Source organism: Leucopleurus acutus, assembly GCF_964270905.1.
Source record: "Leucopleurus acutus genome assembly, chromosome: 3".
In the NCBI taxonomy this organism is placed as follows: Eukaryota; Metazoa; Chordata; class Mammalia; order Artiodactyla; family Delphinidae; genus Leucopleurus; species Leucopleurus acutus.
Window position 1 is genome coordinate 169799235 of NC_139145.1, and position 16217 is coordinate 169815451.

The window sequence follows — 16217 nt, forward strand, 5'->3', positions numbered from 1 at the left end:
AAGGAGCTGGGCCAATCACGGCGCGCCGGACGTGGGGCGGCTCCTCTCCAGGCGCAGGCGCCGAAGCGCTGGGCTCCAGTGCGGCGTGCGTGTACGGGGCTCGAAGAGGCTGGTGTGCGTTCAGGGTTTGCTGGGTCCCCCAGCGAGCCGAGTCAGGTAGGTGTCCACGCCGGGTTTGGGCTCGGTTGTTCTGGCTTGGCGTGCGTGGCCCGCGGCTTCGCTAAGGCGCCCGCGCTCCCTGGCTCGCCCCGCTCTTCGGGCGCCGCTCCCGGCGGTTTAGGGGGGCTCCCGGCCCGTGGGGTCCTTTTCCTCCAGGGAGGACGCGGTCCCCGGGGTCCCCCGTCCTTCCCGTCCCGCGCACTCGTGTTCCCAGGTTCCACAGCGGGGGTGTTCAGGTGTGGGCGCGCCACCCACCTTACCCCGTCGTTTACCAGCGTCTTTTTTTATTCTACTGACATTTCTTTCTTCCCATCTGCCAGGCTAGACCTTCTTGTTCCTCAGTCCTGGAACAAGATCCTAACTGAGGGGAAACCAACACCTCAAGGCCCTTTAAGCGCTTTTTTCACCCTTGCTTTGACCCATCCGAATTAATGGCCACTTTACCCGTTGCCTCTTTTGGGGAAGTTGAACGAAACGCAATTCCTCCCATCAACCAACACATAGGAGGCGTACTTAGGATCCAGACTACCTGAGTTGAAGCCTAGCTCTGCCCCTTAATAGCTGTGTAAACTGGACCACGTGACATCTTTGTACTTCAGTTCCCTCGTTTCTAAAATGACATCGAAGTATTTAATTCGTTGTGTTGTTGGGAGAATTAAGTACAGCATTGCCTGGCAAATGAGAGCGATTATTACGAGATCCAGCCGCTGTTCTAAGCTCTAGGGTGCAGAGACGCTGCTCTTCTGGTACTTCTGTTTGAGTGGGAAATGTTTAGTGGGAATCATTCGTTTTGGGGTACTCATCCGTAGTTCCATAAGCATTGATGTCGAATAAACTATGTTCTAGTATATTTGACCGTGTTATTTTTATTCTTTTAACATAGTTATAAATCAAGAGGAGTTGAGAGTCTGGTGGCATGGCTTTAATTACCTTGCGGAGGAACCTTTGTCATTTATCTGATTTTCGGATACATGGAACTCTGGCTGGTCTGAAAACTCAACGTGTAAATTGTGTTCACAAGACAGTCAAGGAGCATCTGTGTCCATGGTTCTGGTCACTACAACTTGAGCCTGTTAGGGTCAGGTTCCATCATGCCCATTCTAAAAAGTTCCATTCAGAAAATGGAAATGACCTTCATCCAGTTGGCGAGCCAGTGTTCTCTCAAGCACACGCTGGGGACAAGTCTGAACACAGTGTTAAAAATGTGGATGAAGAGATATTTTACAGGAGACTGAACAGCTTCACTTCATCGGAAGAAGTCTTACATTATATAAGCACACTGCAGACTTTGCCTGATACTATGGCAGCAGGAGCCTTACATCGGATTTGTGAAATGGAAAAAAAAGATGATGATCAAAGGTCGCCAAAAGAAATACTGGAGAATAGCGCCTTTCAAGCTTTGTGTAATCAGTTTGCACAGGACCCCTCAAATCTGTCAAACACGGGTTTGGTGACTGCTTTGCAAGCCCTGACCCTGTATGTGGATCCCCAAAGTCGCTTGCTGCTAAGCCTCCTGGCAGAGTGCCAGCACCGTCTCGAAATGGGTAGCCTGGACATTCACAGTCTTTGTATCCTGGGGGAATGTCTGATTAAACTGCAAGGTCCAGGTTGTTCGACACTAGACCTGATTATATATCAACTGCAAGGTGAAAATTTGGAAGAATTTACCCCCGAGGATATTGTGACCCTTTACAGAATACTGCAGGCATGTCCTGAAAAAGTTGACCAACACCAGACGTTTTTACATAAGATAAATAACTTTTCTCTGTCAGTAGTTCCCAACCTGAGTCCTAAGTTGCTGAGCCAAATGCTCACCGCCCTGGTGGTCCTTGATCAAACTCAGGCACTTACGCTGGTTATAAAATTGGGTAAATATGTTGTGAGGCATATCCCCCATTTCACTAATAAAGAGCTCAAAGAAGTCTTAGAGGCATTCATCTACTTTGGGTACAATGACAAATTTTTTACAGAAGCCCTAGAGCAACATGTCGCTTCCCTCTGTCTCACTCTGGATCCCGAGGTTGTCAGCAAAGTCATGGAGTATTGCAGTAGAAAGCTGATTTTTTCAAAACCCATCCTCAATGCAGTGGCAGAAACTTTTGTTTGTCAGTCAGAAAAATTTTCACCTAATCAAACTGCTGAGTTAATTGAACCATTTGGAAAACTCAATTATTTGCCACCAAATGCCTCTGCTTTATTTAGGAAGCTAGAAAACATACTGTTAACTCGTTTCAATTATTTTCCACCCAAAACACTATTGAAACTTCTCCATTCATGTTCACTTATTGAATGCCATCCAGTCAACTTTATGGCCAAAATATTCAGCCCGTATTTTCTTCAGCAGCTGCAAGGTGAGTTGGTTATTACTTCTGAAAGTCGAAAACTTAGCGTTTGGACTTGTGATGTTTTCAAGTCACATGTACCTTTTTTATTGAGCAGTGCTTTCTTTGCCTTTATTTTTTCTTCCATAACGATCTAACGAAGAAATCTGAAGCTGCAGATGCTAATATAAACACAGAATTAAAGAATGCTAGAACATTGCATGGAGAGAGAAAACAGTTTCGGGTAAACAGACTCTGCTGCCCTAGCTGAGAAACTGAGTCTTCTTGCAGGGATCTGGTGATGGCTGTGGCAGTGTCACAATTACATGTTAGCGTCTTTGATGAGAACAACTGTATCACTCCTTTTTTTTTGAGAAGATGTTCATCTTAATTCAAAGCCACCCAAATATGCCGGAATCTAGATCTCCATAGGTAAAGGAAATTCCTACAAATTCTACTAACATACATTTGTCACTTTTAATTATATTCTCTAGTTAGGATCATGCGTTCTTGGAAGCCAAAATGAGATTTCATTGAGATGGGAGGCAAGAAGGTATAATTAATTCTAACAAGTTTTTTTCCTAGTGTCATTTAAAAGTACCTTACTGGAGTGAATTAATTAATGTGCATTCTGGATATTCTTTTCTCTTATTACACACACCAAAGTTCAAGCTTAACTATGACTGGGATGCTTTTTATTTCAGGTGAAGAGTCCTATTTGGACAGACAGAGCCTAGCACAACTGACCCAACTTTTCTTAACCGCGATTCTAGAATGCCCGTTCTATAAGGTAAAAGCATGAGCTGCATTGCTTTATTTCCCTACAGGGATGGTATTCTCTTGCCTCCTCCTTCCTCTCCAGCACCTCCCCCGCTCCCGAATCTTTTAAGTTCCTTCTCTTTTGAGCTGTCTCAGTAACCTCATTAGAAAGCAGAATTTTCATTCACTTGGAGTAGTTGCCACCAGATAGCCTTGTCTCTAATAAATTGACCCTATTCCTGTGTTCTTGTCCTTGAAAGACCCACTTCCTACGGTGTAAGATTCTTAGAAGGTTTTATCAAGTATGGCAGGCTTATGAGTCTTAGTGCTCTTAGACTTTCTATAGGGATTTTAAAGGGTTTTAGCATTCCCCATGGCTGTTGGATATAGAGGTGTGAATTTATGCACTGAACAGATCCTGAACCATTACTGAGTATGTTCTTAAACCAAGCAGAAGTTTCACTCTGGCGTGATAGAATTCAGTTTACATGGAGTTCGAGCTTTGTATAAAGCTTTCTAAGGATTCATTCTCCTAACTTAATCAGGCACGTTGTTTAGGATCAGAAATGGTACCTCCAGCTTGCTCATTCCTGCCTGTTCTCCGTACTTGACTGAACCATGTTTATGAGTAGCTCATAAACACCATCTAGTTTCTCTCTTTTCATGGAATGGGACTATTCAAACTACAATTTGCTTTTATTCCCAGTATATCATGGACATTCTTCGGGGGTAACAGGTAAAGATCAAATGTATACTTTTAAAGAATGGTCTGATATTTCACGGTATTTATTCTACTGTCCCACCATTGATGGATTTTCAGGCTTTTTCAAACACTTGTCTTGATCAGCCATGCTGTCATAAACATACTTACATATCCTGTCATACTGGAACCTTTTTGTTGTTTTAATCTAAAGACTAGATTCCTGAATGTGGGATTACTGGATTAATTTTCAATAGACTGACATTTTCTTTTTCCCGTATAGTTGTAGATGCCATATTTCACCAGCAGTGAATGAAGGTGACCACGTGTCCCCATTTGTGTTGCGGTGTGTTCTTAGTCCCTTTAATTTTGTCATTTGACTCAGTGAAATGTCAAGTCACATGCTTCAGTTGCACTTTAACGAGCGATAATGAAGTTGAGCATATTTTCACGTTTACTGGTCACTTACATTTGCTATGAATTGCCTTGTTACACCTTAATTTCTGTTTGTATAGGGTTGTTTGTCTTTTTCTTTTGTATTTGTTTTTTGTCCTAGAACACATTGTAAAACATATTAACTGTTAAGTACGTTGTACACATTTCTTCCTGGTTTGTGGTTTAAAATTTTTTTAGTTTTAATTTAATATTGTTTATGATGCCTTTTTGCTATACAGAAATTTTTAAGTTTTCTGTAGTCAAATTATTCATTTTTTATCACTGCTGGGTATTGTTTAGGAATATTTTATGACTCCTAAGGTAATATAAATATTTTGCTAAATTTAAAAAATATTGTTTTCCATACTGTATTTAGATCTTTAATCTACTTGAAATAGATTATAGTCTGTAATGTGGGGCAGAACTCTTAGTCCTTTTCCAGATGGATAACCAATTGCTAGCACCATTATTACATAGCTGTCCTTTTCTTTCTAAATTGAAATGTCAGCTTTATCACAATTTCCACTATTAAAAACTTCAGCTGTGTTTCCTCAAGGCCCTTAAAGCAATTCTGAGAGTTCCAAAGATGTTTCTTGAGCTTTCTTTCCTTTTTTCTTTCTTTCTTTCTATCTATCTTTCTTTCTTTCAGTGACCATTGGCTACATTTAAACACATTTAAAAGATAGTTTGGACTATTGGGCTTGAACTATAACAAGAATATTTGGCGTTGTCATTTTGAGAAAGGTATTTGTCCTAAGTCCTGGAGAAGCATCATGCCTATAAAGTAATATTGGATCAGACTTTTATACTCAGGCAACCTTCATTTTATTCTCTGATTTTGTATCTTATTTTTCTTTCTCATGTTTGCACATACATTTTTAGGGTCCAAAACTTCTTCCTAAATATCAAGTGAAATCATTTCTTACTCCATGCTCTTCCCTGGAGACCCCCATGGATTTTCAGCTATATAAATCTGTGATGATTGGACTGATTGACCTTTTAGGAGCAAGATTGTATTTTGCTTCAAAAGTGTTAACACCCTATTGTTACACGATAGGTAAGTAGTAGGGAGTTTTGTTGTTGTTAACTAAACCTCAGTGTGCTGTCCTCTGATGGAACATGTGGGGCTTAGTAGCCACCAAAGGTCTGGAAACAAAATGAAGTTGGCCCTTCCCTAAGGCAAATTGGAACAGGGGTGGACAGTAGGGCTGAAGAGTCAGGACTCCATGTTAGCCACATAGTAGCTGATGCCTTTGGGCATCCTTTCGGGGCATTCATTTGCTTGTTCTCATCTGCAAGATGAGAGTAAGAGGAGTAGTGACCTCAAAGACTTGTTTAAGGACAAAATGAGGTAACTCAGACTAATACCTGGGAGACAGTAAGTGCTCAGTAATTGTTAGCTGCTCTCATCCTCTTGGCCAGTGCTGTCCAATGTAATAGCCACACATACCAGTAGCTACTTAAATTTAAATTAATTCCAATTTTGAAAATTCACAGTTCAGGTCCCCAGTTGCACTAGCTGCACTTGAAGTGCTCAGCAGCAGGTATAAGCGTCTGCATCATCGTGGACAGCGCTGACTACAAAGTCCTTCTCCTTTCAAAGTGATGAGTAAAGGACAGTGAGCTCAGGGAGGACAGTGTTTCTAGGCTTCAGGTGGTCACATCTCACTCCCCTCCTTTATGGGCTCCTTTGACAAGGAAGGAAGGGGGAGCCTGCCAGCGCCCAGGGCCCACGAGTTGGGCTGCCGGCTGCTTCACCTTCCCTGGGCACTGGAGCTCCAGGGATGCAAGGTGCCAGTTGCGCAGGTGTCTGACTTTACTCAAAGGATTTTCTTCACTATTCCCACCAGTTGTTATAAGGAGAGTAAAAGTGTGTGTGATTCACATCATGCCCCAGATACCTTGAGGGCCCCATCCTTGTTTTAGTGCAGTGAAGGCCCTCTTAGTTTAAAGCTGACTTGGTTGGGCAAAGCTCTGATTAAATTAAAATTCTCACCATTGTCTGGTGTGGTCATTACTTTGCAGCCTTCTGCCCAGTTGATAAATGCAGTATGGAAGAAATCAAAACAACAAGGAGAAAAGGAAGCTAGTGTTTGTGAGGGTATCACACGAAGAATTTTTCCTTTCTTCTCTTACCAGATGTTGAAATTAAATTAGATGAAGATGGATTTGTATTACCATTTACAGTTGATGAAGATATACATAAAAGGTAAAGAAAACTGTTGTGGTTTATATGTTATAAGACTTGTTGAGGTTAATACACAGGGATTGTTTTAAGAAAGTGAAAAAAGTAGACATGCTTCTGAAAATTAAAACACTATGGCATACCAGTTTTGGAAATTCCATGTAATATCTTGTGAACCTTAATTTAATTAAGTTGAGTGCTTTTTCAACAGATTAATGGATAACAGTCATGATTCATTTGAAAATAGTATTGGCACGAAGGAATAGCCAAATCCCAAATAAACTCCGGCAGCTAAAACCATATAAATACTTCGGATTGTTTTAAAAATTAAGTTTCCCTCTCCTCTTTGGTTTTTTAGGGTAGCACTGTGCATTGATGGTCCAAAAAGATTTTGTTTGAATAGCAAACACTTACTGGGAAAGGAAGCTACTAAACAAAGACATCTGTACTTACTTGGTTATCAAGTTGTCCAGGTATGGTTTTGCCTTTTTTTTTTTTCCTAAAAGCCATTTCTAGTTCAGATTTGCTTTTTCCAGGATACTAAGTAGTATGCCAGCCCAGTGGACCAAGCCTCTTAAGTCTGGTTTAAATGCCAGCTTTGTTCATTAGGCTTAAGTCTCTTGATTTGTAATTTGAAATCATGAATTTCAAATTTTCTCTTTTCCAAAAGTGAGACATACCTAAATTCTGTATAAGCTGTGCTTTACTTTGCTTTTAGAATTACTAAATTATTGGAATATCTGTTTTGTTTTAATTTCCCTTTGATTTAATGACGAGAATGTACAAGATGACCCATTAAAAGCAGGATCTTCATTGGTTTTTACTGTTTAAGACTCTTATTTGTATTTACATCGTAGATCACTTAGCAAGGTCTTAGGTGATGAGTCGTGATGAATGTCCACGGAGCTTTCCATTCTCTAAGCTGTCTACCAATCTCCTCTCTGCTTTCCTGTCTGGTTACTTTTTTCCTTTCCGTCTTGTACATACCCAGATTAATTTTCCTAAAGTGAATCGTGCCAGTGTGTGCCTAGAAACCTTCATTGTTTCTTTACTGCCTATGGGATAAAGACTTCATCTACATCTCAACATTCTAGACCCTTCGAGGTCTGCCCGCAGCCAGGCCCTCTGCTCCCATCTCAGTGGTCTCTTCTGTCTGGCCTTTCTCCCTTGCCGATGCGAGTCAGGTGGTCCCCACCTCTCTGAGTGTCTAAATTCTGGCTGTTCGTCAACTCCCAGCTCAGGTTGACCTTTCACCCTAATCTGAAGTGTCAACTCCCTCTCAGCACTAGAGCACCAATTTGTTTTGCATGTTCTGCTTAGTATTACTGCCTACTTTTTGTATATTTTAAGTTAGCACCTAACTTGTAAGTTCCTTGAGGGAAGGGATTATGTCTGATTCTTATTTAGACATTCTACCTGTTGTTGAGCCTCTGCTACCTGGCAGCACCGTCACAGGCACCGCTGGGATCTCTGCCTGCTGGGAGCCTACACGCTGCTGTGGGGAGGGTGTGGTAGGCGGAAAGGGTAACCAAACCCAAGGTAATTTCAGATTATGAAGGATGAGGATGTATTTATTTTCCTCTCTTTACAGATTCCCTATTATGAGATTGAGATGCTAAAATCAAGACTTGAATTAGTGGAATATTTACAAAGAAAACTATTTTCTCAAAACTCTGGTGGTCACTGGTAACAAGAATGAATACTGACTTCAGAACTCAAATAGTGAAAGAACTTGCAAATTAGCCGTTTATTTTTGTACTTTGGTGATCTGAAAGGGGTCTCTAGTTTCCTTATACCATGTATACGCTTATCAGTAGCAAATTTAAAATTAATTTTAACCTTCATTTAATACTGGTATCAGATACTTTTATACATCAAACAGAATTGATCAAGTACAATAAAGGAATGTAATGAGTAAGTGTCATAATTTTAAGTCTTGTGTTTTGTGACAGTTATTGCTAACTGAAAATATATTCTTGAGAGACCTTTGTTTCTTCTTCTAACAAATATAAGGAAGAAATTTTATCTGCTGGTTTTTTCTTTTGTATTTTGTTAGAGGAAGTAATATATATGGTAAGGAAAAGGAGCAGTGAAAAATAGACTAGTACTTTGGATGTAAACATTTATAACTGTAGACTTATGCAAAAATAACCCTTTAGTTAATAATATTTGTATCGGTATAGGAGCTTTATATATATATATATGTGTGTATATATATATATACACATACACATACACGTATATATTATAATTTTTTAAATAAAGGAATAAAGATGTAAAAAAAGCAACTTTAGTAGGGTTTTGGGGGCGGGGTGTTTGGAGGGAGAAACTTCTAAATTTTAAATTAAGCATGGATTAAAATTCTTTAGTTCATTGCAGATGCTTCATTGTCCCATTACGGTCAAGTTAAAGTTTCCGGATAAAAGGGTTCTGCACCCAACTACAGTGTACGCATTGGCCAAGGGGGCAGGGTGTGGGTGTCCCACACAGCATTCAGCAGTGCTCCAACACCAGCTGGGGGTCCGCAATTCAGCTCCATTCTGACACCATCTACCTGGAGGCAGCACCAGCTCCCACACCTTGAGGGCTCAGTCCCACAAGTCTGCCCGCTTCCCACCACCCCCCTTTCAGATGCCAGTCACAAGTCCAGGTTGTCACATGACCTGTGCTTCTGACCAACCGGCTATAGATTGGGGGGTCCAGTGACCCCCTCCTTGGGCTCCATTAATTTGTTAGAACAGCTCATGGAACTCAGAGAAACATTTTACCTACCAGATTACTAGTTTATTACAAAAGGACATAACTCAGGAAAGCCAGATGAAAGACACTCTTAGGGGCAGGTATGGGGAAGGGTGTGGGGTTTCCTTGCCCTCTCCAGGCAGCACTCTCCCCTAAACTCCACCTGTTCACCAACCTGGAAGCTCTGAATCTGGTTCTTTTGGGTTCTTATGGAGACTTGATTACATAGACTTAAATAGCCACACAAGAGGTAAGAGCAGTCTGTTACAAATGCTATGAAAAAAACAGTATAGCCTAAAACCTTCTTCCTCCGCCTTTTCCATTTATCTAAATCCTTCTCCATCGGGACTTTTGTTCCTGGTTGCCCTAATTGGAATGAGATGCTCCTTCTGCACTCTTAGTTACATCCTCTCCTGAGCCTTTGTCTCATTTAGCTCTCCCTTACCCTCTTCATTCATTCATTCATTCATTCATTCAACATTTATTAAAGAGCTGTGATCATGCTGGGTACCCACTGACTGTTAGAGCTGCAGAGGGAAGCAGAAAAGAGCTCCTGCCTGGAGGGGCTATGGGTGATTATAGTGATGGGCCAGCTGGCAGTCCTGATGCATGAGCAGGACCCTGGAAGGCAGAAGACGTCAGGCCAGCCTGGGGTGCAGGAGGAGGCTTCTTGGAGTGATCTGTGAGCTGAATTCAAAGAAAGGGAGGCAGGTCTCTGGTGGGAGAGCATTTCAGGCATCGCCATGGCCAGAGCACCCAGCACAAAGCAGACGGTCGCCAAGGAGAGTGAGGCCAGAACTGACTTTGTTTTAAAGCAAATTTTAATCCTGAAAATGTGCATGGATATGCTATGAAAATAGTTTAGGCTAATAAACAGATACAAGAGTGCTGATTTCACCAACTGGAGTAAATTTGGCAAGCTCCGTAAGATTATAAAGCCATATGTCCTTATAAACTGAATCCTCAGGCCACTAATATTTTAATGTCTACCTAATGTAAGTAAATATGACGTGAATTTCCTTGTTGAAATTACATATACAGTATGATAACTCCTGGTGCCATATATTAATAATGTTTTTAAATAAGACATACTCTTGATGTTGTTTTTTAAAAGTAAAAGCAAAGCAAGGGAAAAAAAGTAAAGCAAAGAAAGAAAAATAGGTGAAAAAAATTTAACTTGCGAGCATAACCCCTGAAGGAACAGTGATCATCTTCAGACCAGCCGCGAGAGGGCAGCAAAGGTGAGGACATCTATTGGGCTTCAGCAGTGGAATCGAGATGATCCCTGGTCCCAGGAGGAGAGAGTGTATCCTGCGCGCCTGTTGGTGGGGGGAAGGGAGGGGGGCGGCAGGCTGGAGCTGTGGAATGGTGCGGTGACAGTTCTGCCCAAACAAAACAGGCAATTTTCCATACCTTGACCTAAAGAAGGAATGCTGTTTGGCTGAACCAAGCCTAGACAGGGAGGGTAGATGGTATCTTGGGATGAAGAGATGCTGGTTGGTTCTTTGACCAGGATTCTACCTGCTGACTCTGTACACCTGGGTGCATTTGGAGACTTGGTAAATATTCATTAGGTAGAAGAAAGAATAGGAAGGAGCAGAACTGAGCATATTTGATAGAATTCTGGGGGGTAAAAAGTCAGTTCCCTCTAAAAAAGCTGGACCCTTCCCTGAATTTGTACACAAATTCAGGGAGGGGGTCTTGGCAGCATGGTGGTGAATAAGCCTCCAAAAGCAGAGATTTCCCCAAACTGGAAACATATCCAGACCCACCTGGAGTCTAAATACATAGTGTTGGATTGTTACCAAACCAAACTTGGGTCTGCCCACCCACGTGCAGCAAAGCCAATCTCCTGACACGGGGCTGTGGTGAAGGAAAGTGCAGCATCTGTGGCAGGCACCAGGCACGGAGTCCAGGCAGCTGGTGCTCAGAAAGCCTGAACCCCCCGATGGGCGTCAGCAAAGCATTTTTAAAGGCCAAGTGAGGGAGGGGGTGTCCCAGGATCTGTGATCAGCTAGTGCACAATTCTCTGATTGGTTGATGGTGAGGTCACAGGGTGGTGTGTCAGGGGTTAATGTTGTCAGTCCTCAGGTGCCAGTTAGGTCTGGGGGCTACTTCTCATGGTCATCAGGTAGTTAATTTCTTCCATTTAGTGGTGGTTTTAGCATCTGTAAAACAATTCAGGAAATGTGCATCAGATACCATTATCTATTTTCTGGGTATTTCAGAAGAGAACTGCAGCAGAGGACATGGGGGAGGGGACTGTCCCTGAAAGGCCTCTTAGGGTCCTGCTCTGTTTCAGGATCATGAAATAAGTCGTGCCTTGTCAGCTGTATGGCCAGTACCTGGAAAACAGTAAGTGCTCAGCGAGCCATGAGGGCTCTTGTTGTCATTGGTACAAGAGTTACGTTGCAGTCAGACTTCATTGTTACAGCTCGTGGAGAGGGAACCCATCAGGGATGCTCTATAAGGAGGAGCACCATTGCCTGGACGGTTAAGACTCCTGGGGCAGCAGCTTGAACCAGCGGCCACGCCTTTTGCTAATTAGCATCACAGACACCCTGCTGAGAAACCTCATTCTGTAAAACCTTTACTGTAATAAGAATGGAACACACCTCTATTGCCTGCAGGATCTGAGCCTCCTGGGTCATTCTGGTGCAGAGAAGCAGCCTTGATTTCCAAGACGATGCAGAGCTTCAGATAGAGGGTTTGGGACACAAACTCCCTTACCTTTTTCTTATCTTTGAGTATCCTGGGTCGTCTTCTCAGGCCAGGCCTCATGTTAGTTCTCTTATACACAAGCTTGCTCTCTGCATCTCCAACCCAGCTTCGTTCAATTTCACCCAAATCCTCTACCCATCCTGTCATCCCTCTGCCTGGTTCCTCTGGTGTGCCGGCTCCCTTGCCTGTGTAGTCAGTAAGCCTTACCTTCTGTTGGTGTTCTTTGGCTGTTGGCTCCATCATAAGAAATTTTGCCTTAATATACTTGAAATCCCATCTCAGAAAAAATCTAAACATCTCTGTCCCCATCTCTTCCCACAGTCTCTGGCATATAGGGCACACTATTTGTGTCTTGAACTGATATTCTGGGTTCTAATGTTTGCAATAAACAGTATCTCAGTAATTCTACTGTAAATTTTATTATGGAAAACACTGAACACACATAAGTGTAGAAAGAATAGTATAATGAATTCACATGAGTCCCTTTATTCAGCATGGCAAAATACCCAAATTTTCCAATTCTGTTTCATCTATTTACTCCCATATTCTTTTTTTTCTTTTCCTTTTTTATTGGAATGTTTCTTTAAAAATCCAAGCTATCATATACTTTTATCCTAAATACTTCAGTATGAATCCATAACCAAAAAACTTTTTTCTTTTTTATTTAACTATTCTGCCATTATTACAATGAACAAAACTAATAATTTTTTTTTTTTTTTTTTTTTTGCGGTACGCGGGCCTCTCACTGTTGTGGCCTCTCACTGTTGTGGCCTCTCCCGTTGTGGAGCACAGGCTCCAGACGCGCAGGCTCAGTGGCCATGGCTCACGGGCCTAGCCGCTCTGCGGCATGTGGGATCTTCCCGGACCGGGGCACGAACCTGTGTCCCCTGCATTTGGCAGGCAGACTGTCAACCACTGAGCCACCAGGGAAGCCCAAAACTAATAATTATTACCTGTGATCATTTAATACCTGGTCTATATTCCAGGTTTTCTATACTGTCTCAGGAATATTTTTTTAATTTTTTTTATTGAAGTATAGTTGATTTACAATGTTGTGTTAATTTCTTCAGTACAGCCAAGTGACTCAGTTATATATACATTCTTTTTTATATTCTTTTCCATTATGGTTTATCCCAGGATATTGAATATAGTTCCCTATGCTATACAGTAGGACCTTGTTGTTTATCCACTCTATATGTAATAGTTTGCATCTACTAACCCCAGACTCCCCCTTGGCAACCACAAGTCTGTTCTCTACGTCTGTGAGTCTGTTCCTGTTTCATAGATGGATTCATTTGTGCAATATTTTAGATTCCACATATGTGGTATCATATGGTATATGTCTTTCTCTCAGAAATATTTTTTAATTGTTGATTTGTTTGAAGCAGGATCTGAACAAAGGCCACATACTACTTTTAGATGTTATACCCCTAAGTCTTAAGTCTCATGTCTGTAACTGCCCCCCTCCCTCACCTGGTTTCCATGTTATTAATTTATTGGAGAAGTTAGATCAATTGCCTTGTAAAATATCCCACAGTATTGATTTGACATTTTCTAACTGGTTCCTTTGCTATATTTCCTGTTAAACTAAAAGTTACATCCAGAGGCTTGCTTAGATTCAGCTTAATTTTTTCAGCAAGGATGCTTCGGAGGAGATGCTGTGTATTTGTTTTACATCATACCGTAATGTCTCGTTACCCTCGTTGTGATACTCATTAAGATTGATAGTGGGTTCCTGGATCACCACCAGCCTGATCCATCCACCATATAGTCCCCGTCAACCTGTCACCTAATGGCTTCAGCATCTGTTGATGACTGTTGCCTAGATTCATTATTCCAACAGGTGTTTAAAAAAAAAGGATTTCCTAACGCTATCATTCCTTTACTTTTATTATTTTTATTATCCTTTTATTTTATTCCTTTACTTGTATTCAACTATAAAGAAGAAATTTCTCCCATCAACTATTTTTGAACTCTAAAATAAGGTTTATACACAAACTTATGGTTACCCAGGGGAAAAGGCGGGGGAGGGATAAATTGGGAGATTGGGATTGACACACGCACACTACTATATATAAAATAGATAACTAATAAGGACCTACTGTATAGCACAGGGAGCTCTACTCAATACTCTGTAATGACCTACATGGGAAAAGAATCTAAAAAAGAGTGGATATGTATATGTATAACTGATTCACTTTGCTGTACAGCAGAAACTGACACAACATCTTAACTATACTCCAATAAAAATAAAATAAGGTTTATACAGAAAAAGAAAATGAGATAAATGTGTCTTTCCTTGTATCAAGGTTTAGAATACAGAGGCGGTTATCTGGTCAGTATTTTGTGTGTTTGTTTAGGATATTTATGAATTCATGACATTTTATATACTTGATGTGCTTCAGCCCATTACAGTCATCTTTTGGATGCATAACTTGTCCTGTTTTAGATCGGTGGGACACCCTTCAGGATGGCCTCTTTGTCCTTTTGACCTTGACACATTCGATTTTGAAAATTTCTCGGCAAAAGAGGATGTCCCAGGCTCACCATTTCCTGTCTCAGCCCTGGGGTCCAGCCTCTGTAAGGAGCTCTGGTTCTGGCACGTGGTCTTGCTCACTGCTAGAGCCATCGGTATCGGGGGGTTTTCATTGGGGGCATCTATAAAATCACATTCATTTTGATTTCAAAATCGACAAGGTGAACTAGCCCAAATTAAATTTGCACTTATATGTCTTGATTCATAAGTTTGATGCTTAATGTGACTCCAAGGGACTCCATCAAGTGAGTGACGCAGCCTACAGGAAAAACCTGATGACAAACATGCTTTCTAAGTGTACCAGCAGTACTCACGCCTCGTTACCAGGGAGGAGGTGTCGAGTGAGGTAAAGGCGTGTTACCCCATCACGGACCACTGCCCGTGCCCCAGAGCCTGTGGAGACGCTTTGGAGGACGGGCAGTGGCTCCCCTGTCGCAGGAGCCAGGGTCATGCAGTTACTCTCACTGTCAAACAGCACTGATGGGGGATCCGGAAAAGGTGCAGCAGGAGCACCCTTTCATACCCCTTGAGTTCATAATGACCTTTAGGTTTGCTGGGTACACAGACGGGCAGTTCTCCTAGCCGGTGACGGATCGGATATGTGTGTTTGTCCATCCACCCCTCTTAACTCTGAACCATCATAAAAGCAAAGGAGTACTTAATCCAAGGGATGTTAAGCTGTTTTAAAGCCTGTGAATTAAAGTCCAATTATGTTGGGCCACTTAAATGGGTTTACAGTGACATTTACAAATAACATGATTGTAAAAGCTTTCAAACTTAAAATGGAGATATCAACCTTGTTTTAAAATGTCTGCATTTTCAACAGATTTTTTAGAAAGATGATGGCATTTTCATGTATTCGTGGGTGATGTTCCCCCCTCTCTCCACCTCAGTTAACAAAGGTGTACAAGGTGGAGAGGAGGCCATCTGGACACTTTGTTCCTCGGCTGCGTCAGTGCGCTGGCTGAGAATCGCGGGCTAAAGCTTTGTGCTTTGTCCGGGCTGTGGCCCCATCTCTGAATGGTCTGAGGGCTCCAAAGGAGAAAACCATTCCCTCAGACCAGCCCCCCCCTTTCCAGATATTCCATACACCTTTCAGGAGGAGCACCCACTGCCCTGTCACCTGCATCAAGTCACTTATCCTACCTACATCTCAGTTTTCTCATCAGCATAAAGAACCAGAGGGTTCTTCTGAGCTTAACAAGTCTGTGGGCTCATGAGGACTCATGATAAATATAACACACACACCGCCCAAGATGTGCTGAAACCACCGCTAATGTGACATGTGACATGCTAATGTCACACAGCATTAGCTTTCTCCTTCCCTGCCTCAAATTAACAGAACTTCTTCCTACCAGGTCTCCCCCTGCTTACATTCTGCCCAGATGTCAAGAGAAACGGGACAAGTCCCAGCTGCAGTTTGGACTAGGCGCCTCCAATGCTCCCATGAACTGCCTGAGTTTCTGCAGTGGAGGCCGCCCTCCAGTGTGTCATCCAGCGGGGAGCTGCAGGCAGCCGAGGCCCCGGTGGACCTGCAGAGCAGGCTGCATGAACAGTAAGCGGTCAGTACGCCCATGTCAACCTAAGCCAGACCAGTGCAATGTCATCATCCAGCATCAGCTGGGGGCGCCGGTGTATATCCATGAGGCTGGCATGGGATTA

General features: G+C 42.2%; 1 protein-coding gene across 1 annotated transcript; it reads left to right on the forward strand.

The window, feature by feature from the left end:
* The first annotated feature begins 45 nt into the window (after positions 1–45).
* On the forward strand, positions 46–8469 carry FASTKD3 (FAST kinase domains 3). Its single transcript, XM_082834900.1, has 7 exons — positions 46–156; positions 1043–2510; positions 3185–3270; positions 5257–5431; positions 6514–6583; positions 6918–7032; positions 8151–8469. Exons 2-7 carry the CDS (start codon positions 1076–1078, stop codon positions 8247–8249), a joined length of 1980 nt encoding a protein of 659 aa, XP_082691026.1. The 5' UTR covers positions 46–156; positions 1043–1075; the 3' UTR covers positions 8250–8469.
* Positions 8470–16217: the final 7748 nt, after the last annotated feature.

Coding starts and splice junctions, on each gene's coding strand:
- FASTKD3 (XM_082834900.1), top strand. CDS start 1,076: ATGGCTTTAATTACCTTGCGGAGGAACCTTTGTCATTTATCTGATTTT. Junction 6,584..6,917: donor GATGAAGATATACATAAAAG/GTAAAGAAAACT, acceptor TTGGTTTTTTAG/GGTAGCACTGTGCATTGATG. Junction 7,033..8,150: donor TTGGTTATCAAGTTGTCCAG/GTATGGTTTTGC, acceptor CTCTCTTTACAG/ATTCCCTATTATGAGATTGA.